The 17,561-nt window shown below is 42.7% G+C and overlaps 1 protein-coding gene across 2 annotated transcripts in view; it reads right to left on the bottom strand.

Annotated features, from left to right (window-relative positions):
• The window catches only part of ERICH3 (glutamate rich 3), a 164,673-nt gene that overhangs the window by 43,164 nt on the left and 103,948 nt on the right, over positions 1 to 17,561 (bottom strand). Inside the window, exons 11-12 of one of the 2 annotated variants that reach the window (XM_082265889.1) lie at positions 10,691 to 10,927; positions 4,061 to 4,168 (exon numbers count right to left, since the gene is read on the bottom strand). In XM_082265889.1, the coding sequence (XP_082122015.1) occupies positions 4,061 to 4,168; positions 10,691 to 10,927 (345 nt within the window). The remainder of the gene's footprint in view (positions 1 to 4,060; positions 4,169 to 10,690; positions 10,928 to 17,561) is intronic. The other variant, XM_082265890.1, reaches the window with a different exon arrangement.

The following is a 17,561-nucleotide window of genomic DNA, read 5'->3' as shown; positions in this document are numbered from 1 at the left end:
GACTCCTAACAAGCATGTCAAACTTTATATAACTCAATCCTACTTGGCTTGACAAATGCAAAACTGCTCTTCAAAGTTCAATCAGTTAATTTCGAGAAAGACAACTGTGATCAACATTTTACATAACCAGACAAAAATAAAACTGAGTGTTTACACATTTTATATGATGACTTTTCCAGTATAAGGGCGCCCTCCCAACCTCTGTTTTGGTCCTTTAATGTGACAGGTGACATCATTGACCAACAAAAAAACTTGGGAGTTGGAACCAAGTTGACTTTTAAAAGGAAACATCAGGATCTTCACATAACTTCAGCTGTCTATGTATTTACTGGTTATTCTGACATTTACTTTTTTGTTAGATGTTACCTCTGCTTATGCCTATTTGTGACTTATTTTGTGATCAATTAACTTTTAAAGAACCTTTATAGAAGACAATTCACTGAGGAACTGCAACGGTAGTCTATGGTGCAGTTATAAATGTTTATATATACAGCGCCAATAAAATAATATATATCAATCCTATACATACAGTATGTTATTATTACAGTGCCAGAAAAAATAAAAATATATGCATACTCTATTAACACAATATCCAATTGCTCATCCCCACATGTGATAATTTCTGTGCATACAATTCCACATCTACGATAACTCACCAAATCACGAGTTCTTGCTTATTTAAAGCACTGAACATTTTTTGTAAGTAGCATTGGATATTGTGTTATAAGAAGTATGTATGAATTTGACAAAAAAAGTCCCTATTTTGAAGACTTATTTGCAAGTTTTTCGCGATAGAAAGGGTATGGGGGCCCGGGTACTGCCTTGGGGAACATGTACCAATGCAAAAATAAGCTTTTAACCACTTTACTACCGCTTACGGGAATACTACTGCGGCAGAGTGGCTCGTTCCCGTCCAGTCACGTAGTATTAACGTGACTGGACTCCTCCCCTTCTGGGCGGCGCTTGCGCGCCGCCGGAGGCTCGCTCCCGCTGTTTTCATTCACAGCGGGAGTCGGGCCAGGGGAGGAGCAGCGGCGATCGCCGCTGCTCTTACCCGATCGTCGGGGATCGAGTCTGGAGATCCGCCCGCTGTGTGTAAACACAGCGGGCGGATCTCCATAGTGACAGGGAGTGACAGATCGGACTGTTCAGCATAGCTGGACATCCGATCTGTCCATGAATCACTCAGTCACCTCCCCCCCTACACGTCAGTAAGCACCAGGCATACATTAACCCCTCCCTCTCCAATAAAATTAACCCCTTCCCTGCCAGTGTCATTTTTACAGTAACAGTGCATATATATAGCACTGATTACTGCAGTAATGTCACTGGTACCCCCAAAAGTGTCAAAAATGTCAGTCAGGGGTCCGGTCTGTCCGCCGCAATGTCGCAGTCCCGCAAAAAAAATCGCAGATCGCCGCCATTACGCGTTAAAAAAAAAACACCAAAAATGACAGAAATCTTTCCCTTTGTTAGTAAACGCAATAACTTTTGCGCAAACCAATCAAAATACGCTTATTGCGATTTTTTTTACCAAACATATGTAGCATAAAACAAATTGGCAAAAAACTTTTAAAAAAATTGGTTTTTACATCTTTTTTGGGGGGAATTTCATATAAAAAAATGTGAAAAATATTGTTATTTTTTCAAAATAAACGCTCTTTTTTTGTTTATAGCGCAAAAAGTAAAAATCGCACAGGTGATCAAATACCACCAAAAGAAAGCTCTGTTTGTGGGAGAAAAAGGACGTAAATTTCGTTTGGGTACGGCGTCGCACGACCGCGCAATTGTCAGTTGAAGTCGCACAGCGCCGAATCGCAAAAAGTGGCCTGGACGGAAGACAGCAAAATCCTCCGGTTGTAAAGTGGTTAAAAAGATTGATTTTAAAGGAGCAGTGATTTTAATGATGCTTGCAGTGAATTAAAAATGAAAAATTATTTTAAATATAATGCCTAAGGGGTCCCCTTAGTCTGCCTATAAAGTGGCGCTTCTGTATAGTGTATAGAACCTGCTGCAGCAAAACTGACATAAATAGAGAAAAAAATGACATTTAAATTGCCAGAAATACAATACCATTGCCAGCAATACGAAAATGTAAAAAAAAAAGAAAACGTCATGGGGGTGATGTCTGGAATGGATTTTAAGAGGAACCCCATGCCTGCAACAAAGGCTAACTGCCATCTGCCTTCTCCACCATCTGAAAATTTTTAAATAGGGACATTATTTTTTTTAATTTTTAATGAAGTTATTGTCAAAAACTGTCTGTGTTTTTATTTCTTTTTCACACTTTTTTGGTGAATGGGTCTGGGGGACTCCTTGTTATAAGGGGCTTCCAGATTCCAACAATCACAGCCCAGGGTTGTGAGGAAGAGGACCTTGTCTCCATCAGCATGGGGACAAGGTGCTTTGTGGTGGGGTTTTGAGGGCATGTGGCCTCATATGGTTCAGGAGGGGGGGGGGGGCACTCGCACACTCAAACCCCCCCCCCCCCCCTCCTTTTCCTGGCCTGCCAGGCTGCATGCTTGGATAAGAGTCTGGTATGGATTTTCGGGGGGGGGGGCAGCCATGTGTTTTTTTTTTTTTGTAATTTTGGCATGTGGTTCCCCTTAAAATCTATACCAGACCCAAAGGGTACTACACATATAAACAAGTTTTAACATATTGACACCATGGGGTGCCTGATACAGCAGCTTATGGGAAATTAGATATATAAGGGCAGGTAGATAAGTAGCATCTATATCTGGTGGGGAATAGAATTATTACTGTACAACGGAAAATGGGTGCCTAATATCCAATGAGCATTGGTTAGATTATGCTCTAGTAACCAATGATATATAACATTCACCTCTTTAAAATATGGGGGGACCCTTATGTATAGGGAGGCTTCTGATGCATATGGAGGCCTCCAATTGTAAGTGTGGGGCTTCTGATGTGATGAGACCCTTCTATCATGGGGGGAGGCTATTGATGTGATAAGAGGTGAACTCTGACGTGATGATGGGGGGAGGGCACTCTAAAGTGATAGGGGGTACCTTTGATGTAAAGGGGTGCTTCTGATGTGACACTATTTTTATCAAAACAGTTGTGTACCTTGTCCCTGGCTTCGGTTTCCCCTTGATAGAAAATAGCATTTATATCAGGGGTGTCGAGATATTGCATACTTTTAAAGGGTGCTGTTACTGAAGATTGGGATGTGCTGGATTATCCTTCTTAAACCTGGCATTTTTCTTTTCAGTGTATGGGAGCAGGAAAAATCACTAATGGGCTCTGATAATTGCTTGGGGAGACTCTTCAGAGTTTCAAGCTCTGCACGAACTGCAAACCACAAATGGATTTTCCTACAGCTTACATTATTGACTTCACTGCAGAAGGAGATATGAGTGCCTGTCTGCATGGACAGCCAGGGCTTGCTGCCACAGGCTAATATTGCCACCATGCATCCACCCATAACAGGAAAATCTCTAAGGCTGGGTTCACATATATTGGAATTGGATGCGGGTTGCACTGCATCCAATTTGCATGACAGGCGAGTGTGTCCAGCTCTCAATGGGGCCGGTTCACATAGGTCCAGGGCAGCCGTGGTCCCAGATTGCAGAAAGGTCCTGTGTGTCTTTGGGTCCGGTTCAGGTGTGAATTCAGGCAAAAATTCTGACCTGAATCGCACCTGAACCAGTGAACAGACAAAGCACCAGACCCCAGGCACAAACCCGCAGCCGCACATATGTGAACCCAGTCTAAATCTTATACGATACCTTAAATTGTGGATACATTTATTCTAGCGAGGTAAAAAATACTGTATTTTTCGGCCAAGCAGTTCAGCATGCACAAATCATAGCAATATATATTTGAAACGCAATTTTCACTACTCTATTTCAAGCCATGATTAGATATTCAATTAACTGGATAATTAAAAAAAAGTAGGCTTAATCACAGGAGAAGTGCTGATTGTGGAACATGCAGATTTAGTCGACATGGGAAAGAAAATTTAAGAAAATGACAAGACGGAGACTCGATTAGGCAGAAAAATAAATTTTTGGTCAGCGACCGCTCTGTTTCAAACCTGGTTTCTTCTTTCTGCCGTTCCGATGATGGTTTCTATGGTGTCTATAAAGAGTTTGGATTTTGATGGCAGCTGAATTCATTTCCTCGTCAGCTACGCTATGTTTGCCTATTCAACATGGAAAAGACAATATCAAAGGCAGCTTCTGAGATCAAAGGGAAGATGATTTATTGAAGTCAGAGTGTGTACACCATTCATTATTAGATGTGTGCATAGCGAGCCGGGGAAACTGATATTCTATGAAAAATAGAGGTCAAAGGGCAAGAAAAGTGCATGTTTCTAGGCAGGAAAATATTCATAGCGCCTATTAGGGCAGCACTGTTGATTGGAACACTGTGTGGGGAACGTGTTGGACCACTGGAGACCCAGACCATTGTTCCAGTGTGCTGTCATCACAGGGTATTATGTTCGTACATCCTCAATTTATTAAGACTCAGAGTGTTGTACAACAAAATTTATAGAAGAGTCATGGCACACATTGCCATAGTATGCAGATCAGTAAGGTGGTTACTTTCCATCTTGAATGATGGTAAAAATAACATTGAGATCACTTTTGTCAATCAGTTCTCAGGAATATCTTGACAATGTAATTGGCTTTCTTTCTGCACTTGAAGTCAACAAGTGCAAAGCTAGCGCTGGGCTTCGTATTAGACAGTAGGGATCGACTGATTATCGGCGATATATTGAGGGCCGATATGCACTTTCCCGGATATATCGGAATCGGCCACCAAGGTTACCGATATTACTGATATTTCGGGAAAGTGCTTGTACCGGAGTGATGCCTGCAGCTAGAGGCATTACCCCGGTACCGGCGTCCATAGCCGACGGTCGGCTGTCTTGTAATGACAACCGATGCGGCTGAGAAGCCTCTCGGCTGTCATTACAAGGAGCGGGAGGGGATGTCCCCCCCTCCCGCCGCCTTCCGCAGCTCGCCCGGGTCTCCCGTCCCACAGGGAAACCCGGGCAACCAGCCTGCACGGCCGCCGAAGACCCGATCAAAGCTGCATTCGGCGCTGATCGGGTCTCCATGTAAAAAACCCAGAAGTGATGTCATGACATCACTTCGGGTAATCGGCGCCAGATTAAAAAAAAAAATTACAGCATTCAAAACAGCCAAACTTGGCGTTTTGAATGCTTTTATGTGCAGAGGAGGAGTTTGGGGTCTCTTAGACCCCCAGATCCCTCCACAAGAGTACCTGTCAAGTAAAAAAAAATTAAAAAATATATATTTTTTTAAAATGTACCAAAATATCGGCCCATATCGGCTGATACCGATACACAATGACCAAAATATCGATATCGGCAATGAAAAAACGATATCCACTATTAGACAGCCCAGCATGCTCTGCAAACAATGGATAATAAAAGCACTCTGAAAAAAAGAGTATGTTCAGCCAAAACTTAAAATGATTGTAAACCTCAGTCATGGAATCTAAGAAAATCACATACAGTAGGTATAGAAAATAATCACCCCCCTTTAAAATAATCACATTTTGTTGCTTTGCAGCCTGAAATGAAGACCGATACACTTTTTGTTTTATCCAGCTGAATTCACTAGTGCAACTTATGCCATCCAAGTAAAAGATATAACACAAACATGTTAGAAAAAAAATAAAAAATAAAAAAAGAGAATCGCTGAGTTGGAAAAAGGATCACCCTCCCTTATGGCAGTATTTTGTTGAACTACATTTCGCTTTAATTACAGCCTTTAGTGTGTTGGGATATGTCTCTACTAACTTTGCACATCTAGACTTTGCAATATTTGCCACTTTTCTTTGCAGAACTGCTCAAGTTCAGTAAATTTTGATGGTGACCGTTTGTGGACTGCAGTCTTCAAGTCATTCTACAGATTTTCAATGGGGTTTAAATCTGGGCTCTGACTAAGCCATGCAAGGACATTCACCTTTCTCTCCTTCAACCACTAAGTGCTCGTTGTTGCTGTGTGCTTTGGGTCATTGTCATGTTGGAAGGTAAACCTTCTTCCCAGTGAGAACTTTCTGGCAGAGGGCAGCAGATTTTCCTCAAGAATTTTACGGCAAATTTCCTCTATCCTGACAAGTGCTCCAGTCCCTGCTGTAAAGAAACACTCCCATAACAGGATATTACCACCTCCCATAACAGGATATTACCACCCCCCATAGCAGGATATAACCCCCCCCCCCATAGCAGGATATTACCACCCCCTATAGCAGGATATTACCACCTCCATGCTTTACTGTAGGAATGGTTTTATTTGGATGGTAAGCTGTATTGAATTTCTGTCAGACATATTGTTTGGTATTGAGGCCAAATAATTAAATTTTAGTCTCATCTGACCATAACACATTTTTCCATGTGGCCTCAGAATCTTCAAGGTGCTTTAAAGTGGGTGTAAACCTGATTCATGAAATTTGACCTGGGCACTTATATCTGTAGTGTTAACTTATCTCTCTCCAAACCCCTAAGTCCCGTGTCTTTCTGCTTCTCAGTTCTTCTGTTATCAGCATGATAACTTCTGACAAGTTCTCTGAGACAGTAGATAAAAGCAACTGGAATTATGTGTCGGGTGGGTGCTAGAAATAGATTAGAAGAGAGCTTGTCTATTCACAACATAGCTCTGGAAGTATCTTCGCCGCAAAGAAGTTCCTCTGCCTATGTGGAAGGAGGGGGGGGGTACCTTTCCTCCAATCAGCTTTTACACAGTGTATGCCAAGACTCCACTCCCGCAGCTGATACAGGAAGAAAAAATTCTAACACTATGTGGACTTTCTAAAGAATATAGCAAGCTGAAAACAGCAGATAAACATTTACAACTTAAGTGGGGAAATTTGTTTAATCTCTGTGTATCATCTCGCATGGTTTAGTCAGAACCCAGACTTAAAGCCCATTGAAAATCTGTGGAATGACTTTAAGACTGCAGTGCACAAAAGGTCACCATAAAATTTAACGGAACTTGAGCAGTTCTGCAAAGAAGAGTGGGCAAATATTGCAAAGTCTAGATGTGCAAAGCTAGTAGAGACATATCCCAACAGACTAAAGGCTGTAATTAACAACTTTTGGACTGGAAGGTTTTCCCCCTTAATTACCACACCAATTTGTGCGATACGGCACTGCGTTACTTTAACTGACAATCGTGCGGTCATGCAAAACTTTACCCAAATAAAATTGATGTACATTTTTTTCCCACAAATAGAGCTTTCTGGTATTTGATCACCTGTGCAATTACTATTTTTTGCGCTATAAGCAAAAAAAGAGCAACAATTCTAAAAAAAAAACAATACTTTTCACTTTCTGCTACACAACATTCCCAATAAAAAAAATGTAAAAATCAAATTTTTTCATCATTTTAGGCTAATTTGTATTCTGCTACATATTGATTGGTTTGCACAAAAGTTATCGCATCTACAAACTAGGGGAAAGATTTGTATTTATTTTTATTTTTTTTACTAGTAATGGCGGCGATCTGCGATTTTTAGCGGGACTGCGAAATTGCAGGGAACAGATCGGACACCTAACTGACATTTTTAACACTTTTGGGGGGACCATTACTACAGTAATCAGTGCTACAAATATGCACTGTTACTGTACTAATGACACTGGCAGGGAAGAGGTTAACACCAGGGGCAATCAAAGGGTTAAATGTGTCCCTAGGGGAGTGTTTTCTAACTGTGTGGGGGTTGTATTTACTGAATGAACACAGAGACCTGTGTTCCTAAATAAGAGGAACACAGGATCCCTGTGTTTATTACTGACAGAACAGCGGTCTGCCCTGTTTACAAAGGCAGACTGCCATTTTGCCTCCACGGGGAGCGATTGCGGCTGTCCGGCAGCAATCGCGGCAGCCGGACTTGCTGATTGGCTCCCCTTGTGGCAAATGGGCATGCACGTGCGCCCCTTTTAGCGATCCCGTAAAACATCGTACAGTTACGTAGTTTTGCGGGACAGAGCTGACTTGCTGCAACATATGTACTGCTGGCGGTCGGCAAGTGGTTAAAGCAAAATGAGGTTCAACAAAATACTGATATCAGGGGGGTGATCCTTTATCCAAACTCACTGATTCTGTTTTTAAATTTGTTTTTAATTTTTCTGACATGTTGGTGTTATACTGTATCTTTCACTTGGATGTTATAAGTTGCACTAGTAAATACAGCTGGATAAATCAAAAAGTGTTCCTGTCCTTCATTTCAGGCTGCAAAGCAACAAAATGTGATTATTTTAAAGGGGGGTGATTATTTTCTATACCCACTGTATGTGATTGTCTTAGATTCCATGACTGAGGTTTACAACCATTTTAAGTTGCATTTATTATCCATTGCTTGCAGAGCATGCTGGACTGTCTAATACGAAGCCCAGTACTAGCTTTGGGGGGGGGGGGGTATTCTTTTCTATACCCACTGTATATGTGCAGTGTTTACTTATCTCTATCCAAAGCTGTAAGTGTAGTTTCTCTCTGGTGCTTTGTTCCTCTGTTATCAGCAGGATCACTTCTGACAAGTTTTCCCAAGGCATGAGATAAATTTGTGTCAGGAAGGAGGGGGAGGGGGGAGCTTAGAGCAGAGCTTGTCTATTCAGAACACAGAACACAGTTATTCTGCTGTGTGAAGGGGGTGTGTTTCTTTTCCTCCAATCAGCTCTCACACACTGTAGCTGCAGGCTCTCCACCCCCTCCTCTGTGCTCCCCACAGATGAAAATAGATTTTTAACACAATCTGTCCTTCTGATGGGCTGTAGAGAAGAGAAGACTGCAGATAAACTAGTAAAAGCTATGTAGGAGGATTTGTTTCATCTCTGTGTATCATCTGAGGCTCTTCACTTCACTGGGTATACAGTATGTGAGGGTTTACAACCACTTTAAGTTTTGGATAAAGTGGGGAGGAATCACAACCTCTGTTGGCTTTTACTGTTATCCATGGCTCTGTTGGAAAGGTTTCCCCTCACTTCCCAACCGGAAAGTGCGGGAAAATCCACAACAGCAACAAAGACAAATACAGAGTCCCCATATAGCAGTAAAACCTATCAAGAGTTCTAATACTTCCCACATCTATCCAAAACCTTTAGATTGTAGGCTTTTAGGAGCAGGGCCTTCCTAGCCCTCTTGTTTTAAATTCTATTGTAACTGTAGTGCCTCCCTTGGTTTGTTAGTGCTATATAAATCCTGTGTAATAATGATAATAATTAAAGAAACTAAAAAATACATTTTGGCTAGACATACACTTTAATGTCTTTGTAAAAATGATAGAAAAAATACTTTATAAATTGGTACATTTTCCAAAAAAAAAGAAATAAAATTATTCAAAAATGTATACCTATATGTAAAACCTTGGATTGCGAGTAACTTGGTCTGCAAGTGCTTTACAAGATGAGAACATTTTTTTTTTTACATTTTACCTTAATAAATGAGCGAGGTCTTGCAATACGAGTAGGGTCACGTCCAATTTTAGTTCATTAGAGCTGTCTTAATTAGCACTATTGAAGTTGCTCCGACTTTAGAAAAGTTTCCTGTACTACTTCAAGGCGACTTCTATCTGACTTTTGCCCATAGACTTTAAGGAGGGTTTGTGAAAAAAAAACACTTATGATCAAAACAGTGAAAGAAGCTCAAAGGAGCTCAAAGAAGCTCAATAAAACTGTGAACAAAAGCACGAAAAAGCACAGGATTCTTCAAGCTTAAATATAAGCTCAAATGCCTGTAAAAAAGCACTTTTTTTTGAGCTGCAGTGTGTATGAGCCTTAAGTCGGATCCTCATCTTAATTGATGTGATTTTGATCTGACATTACAGGACGATTACCCAGGCGTTCCATGAAGTTGCCTTGAAGTTGCATTGAAGTCACTTTGCTATCGTCTTTTTATATGGACTATAAACTGAAGGACTTATGAATAAATGATTGTGGAACAAATCATCAGTTCCCATTATTTCTTATGAGGAAATTCGCTTTGGATTACAAGCATGTTTCCGGAACGCTTTATGCTCGCAATCCAAGGTTTCACTGTAGTTTCCTTTCTTTTTTGTTAAACTAGCAAAATTTAGACCTCAGAATATGGCGGCAACCCAACCAGATACAAAGAACTTTTCACTTTCAGACTACCCTTGTAAGGCTCTGAAGTTGTTATGTGATGTCCCGTGACCCAGAAATGGAATTCTGGGATTGAAGACCTCACTGTATCTGCTGGCTGGGTGCTGCTATTATCCATGGATGATCCACAGGAAACAGTGAATGCATGGGGGTAATGGGGGGGGGGGCAGGTTTGGCAACAGACGGGGGGGTTCACAGCTAGAGGTGGTGACATAAGCAGAGGCACAATGTTACTTGTTGCTTTCTTAGTTATTTACATGGCACATTGACATCACAACTTATCCTGTCAAACTTTTAGAAAGACAAGGAGAGCTAGGAGAGTGTTTGAAGTGAGGTCAGGCTAAGTACAACAAGGTTCAAACCAATAATTGTGCCTCTTTATAAAGTGGTGCACAACTTCACAGTGCGTGAAGTGCCTCGTCGCGGTTTACAAAACATCCAGCCTTCCCTTTGGAAGTGAGATGTGTGTTTACAGGCAAAGCCGTACTTGGCCTCATGAAACTTCATACCCAGGAAGAAGTCTTGAATACATTTCGGTAATGATAGATTTAAATAGTAAAAAATACAGAAACCAACCTTGTTTATGCTCTTCAGTGTCGCTGTCACGGCGCCCTTCCCTTTCATCTCTGTCGCTGTCAGAGGCCTCGGGCTCCGCTTTTGATGGTGTGCTCCTTCCCGGCTTTTGGTCTAAATCATCTTTTTCATCATCTGAAGATGACTCTGACTCTTCATCCACTTGATCATCAGCCTGTCGATCTTTATTACCCTTATCGTCAGGTTTGTATTCTTCCGCTTCAAAATCTTCATCGTAGTCTGCCAAAGGGAGAGGGAAAAGAAAGGACACAAGATGCACTCAAAAAAAAATTAAAAACATTGCTTCTCTTACAGGACTTGAAGATAATCTTTGTTTAAAGAGAACCAGCCTTGAACCAGTTAGTTAAAAGCCAACTCCAGGAACCCAAAAAATTCCCCCTTGTGGTGGGGCTGTGCTTGCACTGCAAGGGTTACCTGCTTGTTTAGACTAGGGGTAGCAAAAGGCACTTTTATTTACAGTACCTGATCCTCTACCCCCTGGCAGATGTCACTCCCCTGTGCTCCACAGGTGGACTGTCTCTTGGAATCCTTACTTCTAATGCAGAGTCATGGTCTTAAGGATGTCAGGACCTTAGACTGCTGGGGAAGACCGGTCCAGCAGCGAGGAGGAGCAGAAGATTGGGTAAGTATGTATATCTAATATTCTATACCCCTTAGACCTAAAGGAGCAGTTGACCCTTGCAGTGCAGGCACACTACAGGAAGCATTTTCTTGGAGTTCAACTTTAAAGTTTATCTCTAAAACAGGCATCAGTTACCCCAATAAAAGTCCTACAACCTGATCACTATCTTTATTTCTTATTATTACACCACAGCCATTACTATTCATGCGTATCAAGAAGACAATGTTTATATTTTATTTCTATTTGGTGTATAAAATATGCTCTTTGGTCATTAGAACCATTTGCAAAATTGTATAATACCCAATGAATAAACTATAGGCGTTTTGAAAGCTGCAACAGCGGCCAGATGGGGTTTCCAGACTTTTTTCCAGATTGAGACCTTAGTGCGAAACATTCTTTTTTAGTTTTTTTTTTTAAATTGTCTAGTTTTAGTAAGTCTGTGTCCACCGCAGCCTCTCTTCTTGGCTGACATGAGTGGAGCCCAATGTGGTGTGGTGTTGTCGCCTATCCCACTTAAGGTTTGATGTTTTGTGCATTCTTTTTTGCTCAGCATGGTTATATAGAAAGGTTATTTGGGTCATCATAGCCTCTCTGTCAGCTCAAACCAATCTGATCATTCTTCTCTGACTTCTCCCATCAACAAGGTGCTTCAGAATTCCCATTTACTATTTTTATTTTTTTTTTTGTAATACTCTAAAACTGTTGTGTGTAAAAATCCCATTAGATAGGGAGTTACAGAAATACCCAAACCACCCCATCTGGCGCCAGCAATTATGCCATGGTCAAAATCAACGAGATTACATTTTTTCCGCATTCTGGTTTTTTCATGAACATCTACTGAAGCTCCTCACCTGCATCTGTATGATTTATTGCACATGCGTCCACATAATTGGCTGATTAGATAATTGGATAATTAAACAGGTGCAGAGGCATTCCTAATATATTGCTCAGTGAGTTAGCCAATTAAGGGATTCACTAAGACCCCATTCACACCTGAGTGTTTTGTAGTTCGAAGCTCAACATCTGATACCCACTAATATACCCAACACAAAATTCAGTGTATTTCAATGGTGGCTGTTCACATATGAGCAATGGATGCCTGTAGCTTGGCGAGTGATGCTCTAAAACAGGCATGTCCAACCTGCGGCCCGGAACCTCAGGCAATGCGGCCCACTGCCCCCTGACATTTTTTTTTTTTTGCTGGGGAGGAAGGAAGTCAGGTCGGAGGCACGGCCACAGCAGTTGCCAACTAATGGTAGGCAGAGGCTGCCTCAGAGGGGAGGGGAGGGGAGGGGATCGGAGCATGTGCAGTGTTTCTGACTCCTACCACCATGACCACTTCAAATCACTGAAGTGGTCATGGTGGTTAGAGTGTTCCTTTATTATCACTCAGAATAAGTAAACCTCTGTATACTGATTCCATTTCATTTGATCATCCTCTAGTTGTGTTAAATTAGTGCGGGGGGCGTGGTGGCGCAGGAAGGGAGCAGCGGCATTTTATTACTTATATACCTTAACTATAGTATTTATTTTATATGCGGCCCGAGAAAATTTCTCTACACTCAATGTGGCCCAGAGAAGTCAAAAGGTTGGACACCCATGCTCTAAAAGCTACATGAGCTAACTTTGAGGCAGAAGTAGGCATTTTTTGCCCCATATACTTGAATCGGAGTGACTTAAAATGTGTAAATCAAGCTTTTTTTTTTTAGATTTTTTTTTTTGTCAAGCATGTAACCTGTAGGCATTGGTCTGAACCCCCCCCCCCCCCCTTTTTGCTTTCCATTGGCTAAAACAAAAACGTGGTACATTCAGGAAGACTCTTTGACCCTATATAAGCAGGGGGTAGACTGACATACCATTTATACATACTGTGCAGCTCCACAAGGGCCCTTTTGGTAGCTTGGGACCCATGGTGAAATTCAGGTATCAAAAAGACAACTACAAATGCCTATCTATCTTTCCAGGTTTACAGAATGAATAAATGTTTGCCAATGGGACCCAAAAAAAAATGTCTCGCTCAGGGAATCTTCAATGACTATATTCACCAATGTATATAAATGTGTGTGTGTGTGTTTTTTAACAGCATATTTAGCTTAAAAAAAAAAAAAAAAAAAAAGAAGAAAAAGTATGACAATACTGCCATCTGTAGGTAGCAACAGGTACTGCAATTTGGCCTTAAATTGAACCTGTGAGTATAAGAATGGGGAAGCTGCCCCCACTAGACTGTTTTTAAAGGGTAATCTGCAGGGGCTGTCTAGGTTTTGCTACCTTCTGGGATTCCCAGCTTGAGAAAGTATGCAGACAGTGGAGTCTAAAAAAGTCTGACCTCCAGTGTGCTCCAGCTTATTGACTCTCTAGGTCCCTGGTGACCAACATGTGGCCACTGGCTGTCTATGTGCAGCCTGCTGTGTACTGGGCTGGGCCGCTACATTTTGGGCACCTTGATTTTTGCAGAGTGGCAGCAGGGTGCCAGGTGCTGAAAAGCTCCAGCACCTGACATTGAAATACATAGTACTGTCAGGTGAGCATTTATCTTTACTACAAGTCTTGGCATGGATGGGGAGAGGGACTGTCAGGATAGATCATGTGATCAGGTAAGGTGGATTAAATATCACTTCAAGTAGCTCATGCACCTTGAGCATCAAGCTTTGTATGTTTTTTAATACTGCCCCCTACAGGAGTAGGACATTAGGCAGGAAAAAGCTGCCTAATGAGAGGGGGTATACTCCCACTCTCAGCTATAGGCATTCAGTTTTGTTACAAGCAGTGTCAGAAGAAAGCCAACTCCACAGAGGGGAGGGTGCTGTGTCCGTGAATGAACATCAGAGAAATGGATTTTACGGTAAAACGAACATCCCATTTTCTCTTTCGTTCATCGACGGACACAGCTCCTTATCTTCTTGACCATTGGGACATCCCTAAGCAGTGTTAAACATGAGGGGTGGAAGCGGCAATAAATTCCCATGGCTAAACCATAGCCAACCAGGTAAAATGAAGCTCAACCATAAACAACTGGAGCTCACCAGAAAAAAAACAATACACCCTCAAAGAGGACCAGGTCCTTTAAACAGCAGCAACCACAGATGTCAACACATCCACCTTATAAAACTTTGTGAAAGTGTGCACAGACGACCAGATGGCCTGCCTGCAGCACTGATGCCTCATGATGGAAGGCCAGGATGCACTAAACATCTGAGTAGAGTGTGCCTAAACAGGGAAAGAAGGTACCTGACCCCTAAAGCAATAGGCCTGAATCACCGTCTGTCTGATCCATCTGGAAATGGTTGCAGCAGAAGCGGCCAACCCTTTTTCAGGTCCATCCATGAGTACAAATACTGCGTCTGACTTCCTAAAAGACTCCTTAGCTGCCAGGTACACCCTGATTGCCTGAACCACATCCAGGGAATGCAAGGCAATTTCCTTAGAATGTTCAGCCCTGGGAAGGCAATACAATGTCTTCATTCAGATGGAAATCAGAGATGACCTGTGGAAGAAACTACGGACAGGGACGAAGAACCACCTTTTCTCTGTGAACCACCAGGTAAGGTGAATGACAAGACAATGCCGCCAGCTCCGACAATTGCACACAGCAGTAATAGCCACCAAAAATGCCACCTCCTGGGACAACGCAAGCAGGGGAACCTCTTGAATATTTTTGAAGGGAGGTTTCTGGAGATCTGACAACCAAATTGAAGTCCCAAGGCAGCAATGGAGACTGCACTGGAGGAGCCAAGTGTTGAACCCCCCGGATAAAGGTATGCACAAAGGAATGTGTGGCCCATGGACGTTGAAAGAAAACCGCCAAGGCGGAAACCTGGCCCATAATGGTACCCAATGGCATGTGCTGCTCAACCACTCGTTGGAGGAAAAGGGGAAACCCCAAGAGACTCATCCCACGCAATATTTTTCTTTCATGTACGATGGTAGATATTCCTAGAGGTAGAACTTCTAGCCTTTAACAGCGTAGGAATCACAGATTCAGACAAACCTCTATCCTTCAGCACCTGGCTTTTAACAGCTAAGCCATTAAAGCTAGCAACTGTAAAGCAGGATGGAATATTGGCCCTTGGGACAGCAGACCTTCCCCGAGAGGAAGACTCAAAGGAGCATCAGCAACCAGCTGTACCAGATCAGCGTACCAAGACCGGCGAGGCCAGTCTGGAGCCACTAGAATGCAACTCTTTTTGGCTCTGAGGAAGGGGGTTCGCCCCTGAAATGCGTCAGCCTAGACACAGCAGCCTCATGCGGCACACTGTATACCATTCAACACAGTGCGGTTCGTTGGCTACCTTGGAGACTTTATGTGTATTATGTTGATGTGTGTCCATACACACCTGCTTTGTGAGTATAATGTATACTTTTTAATATTTTAAATACATTTTTACTGGTAATGCACTAGGTCGGTGCGCCCCTTTTCTTTTTTTGTTGTTCCCAAGTTGGTTTCGGATACCCTTGATCCTGAATGGGCAGCAAGACCGCAAGCTTTGTCCACTCAAGTCTGAAGTATTCCTCTTCCCTCCAGCCTATTTTTTCACTTGAGCGCAGGAGAATTGTTCTACTAGTTGTCTGTGGTGTCTGCCAGAGGATCCCAAGACTGTGCCACAAACCTCTGTACCTTCCTTTAAATGTGTACAGCAGAGAGGGTTGGAATGAATCGGTCTGCCCATCTTAGAATGCCGGCTTCTTCTCGAACCACCAGAACACTTCTTGTGCCCCCTTGGTGATTGACATAGACTATGGCCATGACATTGTCCGATTTAATTCATACCGGACACCTAAAGACAAATCGCCAAATGATCCAGACAAAGTCTGATCGCTCGTAGTTCCAGTACATTAATCGGCAGCCTGGACTCTTCTAAAAAGGTAGACACCATCAGGCCCAGCACCCACATGCAAGCCGGGAGGGATGTCCATCTGCTGGACAACAGAAGCTGAATTGCCTCCTGCAATGTCTGGAGTTTTTCTAGAGGAAGAAACACTCTGACTGAGTCTGAGTCCAGAGTCAGACCCAGATAGTCCAGTTTTGTGGACGGAACCAGAGCAGACTTCTGAAGGTTCATAATCCAACCAACTTCGCAGAGTAATCTCCAAGCTCTCCATCAGAGCAGTCGGAGGCTCTGCTCGCATAAGAAGATCGTCCAGGTACCCTAGTACCGCGATCCCCCATTGAACAGTGGTAGAACTTGTGCCAACACTTTTGTGAAGACACGAGGAGCAGAGGCGAGACCAAAGGGTAATGCCACAAACTGATAATGCTCCTCACCCACGGCAAAGCAGGGGAAGCGCTGGTGACTGGCACATATTGGAATGTGAAGGTAGATGTCCTTGATGTCGATAGAATAGAGAAAAATTTGATTTTTGACTTACTGTAAAATTGACTTACTGTAAAATCCATTTGTCTGATGTTCGTTGACAGACACAGCTCCTGATTATTCTTAACCATTGGGTTATACTGCCCTCTACAGGAGTAGGACACTAGGCAGGAAAAAGCTTGACTACGCCTATGGGCAGTCCCAGTGGGTACACATCTACTTTAAGCTATATGCACTCAGTTTTGTAACAAGCAGTGTCAGAAGAAAGCCAACTCCACAGAGGGGGTGGGTGCTGTGTTCGTCAATGAACTTTAGAGAAATGGATTTTACAGTAAGTCAAAAATCCCATTTTCTCTTTCGTTCATTGACGGACACAGCTCCTGATTCTTCTTAACCATTGGGACGTCCCAAAGCAGTGTTAAACATGAGGAGTGGGAAAACATCAGAAAACAATTCCACTGAAGGAACCAAATGTTGGACACCCTAAAGAAAAGGTACGCACCAGGGAGTGTGTGGCCAACGTTGGAAAAAAAAATGCCAAAACTCGATACCTGGCCCTTGATGGTACTCAAGGCCAATTTTTGTTCAACCCCCTATTAAAGGAAGGTCAAGATCCAATCCACCCAGAAGGAGCGAGGGTGAACCCCAAGAGACTCACACCACACAATGTATGTCTTCCAGGTATGTTGGTAGATCTTCCTAGAGGCAGATTTCCAAGCTTTTAACAATGTAGGAATCACCGATCAAACAAACCTCCACCCTTCAGCACCTGCCGTTCAACAGCCAAGCTGCTAAAGCCAGCGACTGTAATTCAGGGTGGAAGGTTGGTCCTTTGGAGGAAGTCCCCAAGGAGCATCGGCGACCAGCCATACTAGATCGACATACCAAGACCGGGGAGACCAGTCTGGAGCCACTAGAA

This window comes from Pelophylax lessonae (genome assembly GCF_965119305.1).
Source record: "Pelophylax lessonae genome assembly, chromosome: 8".
NCBI lineage: Eukaryota > Metazoa > Chordata > Amphibia > Anura > Ranidae > Pelophylax > Pelophylax lessonae.
This window is presented reverse-complemented; position numbering and strand designations above follow the sequence as displayed.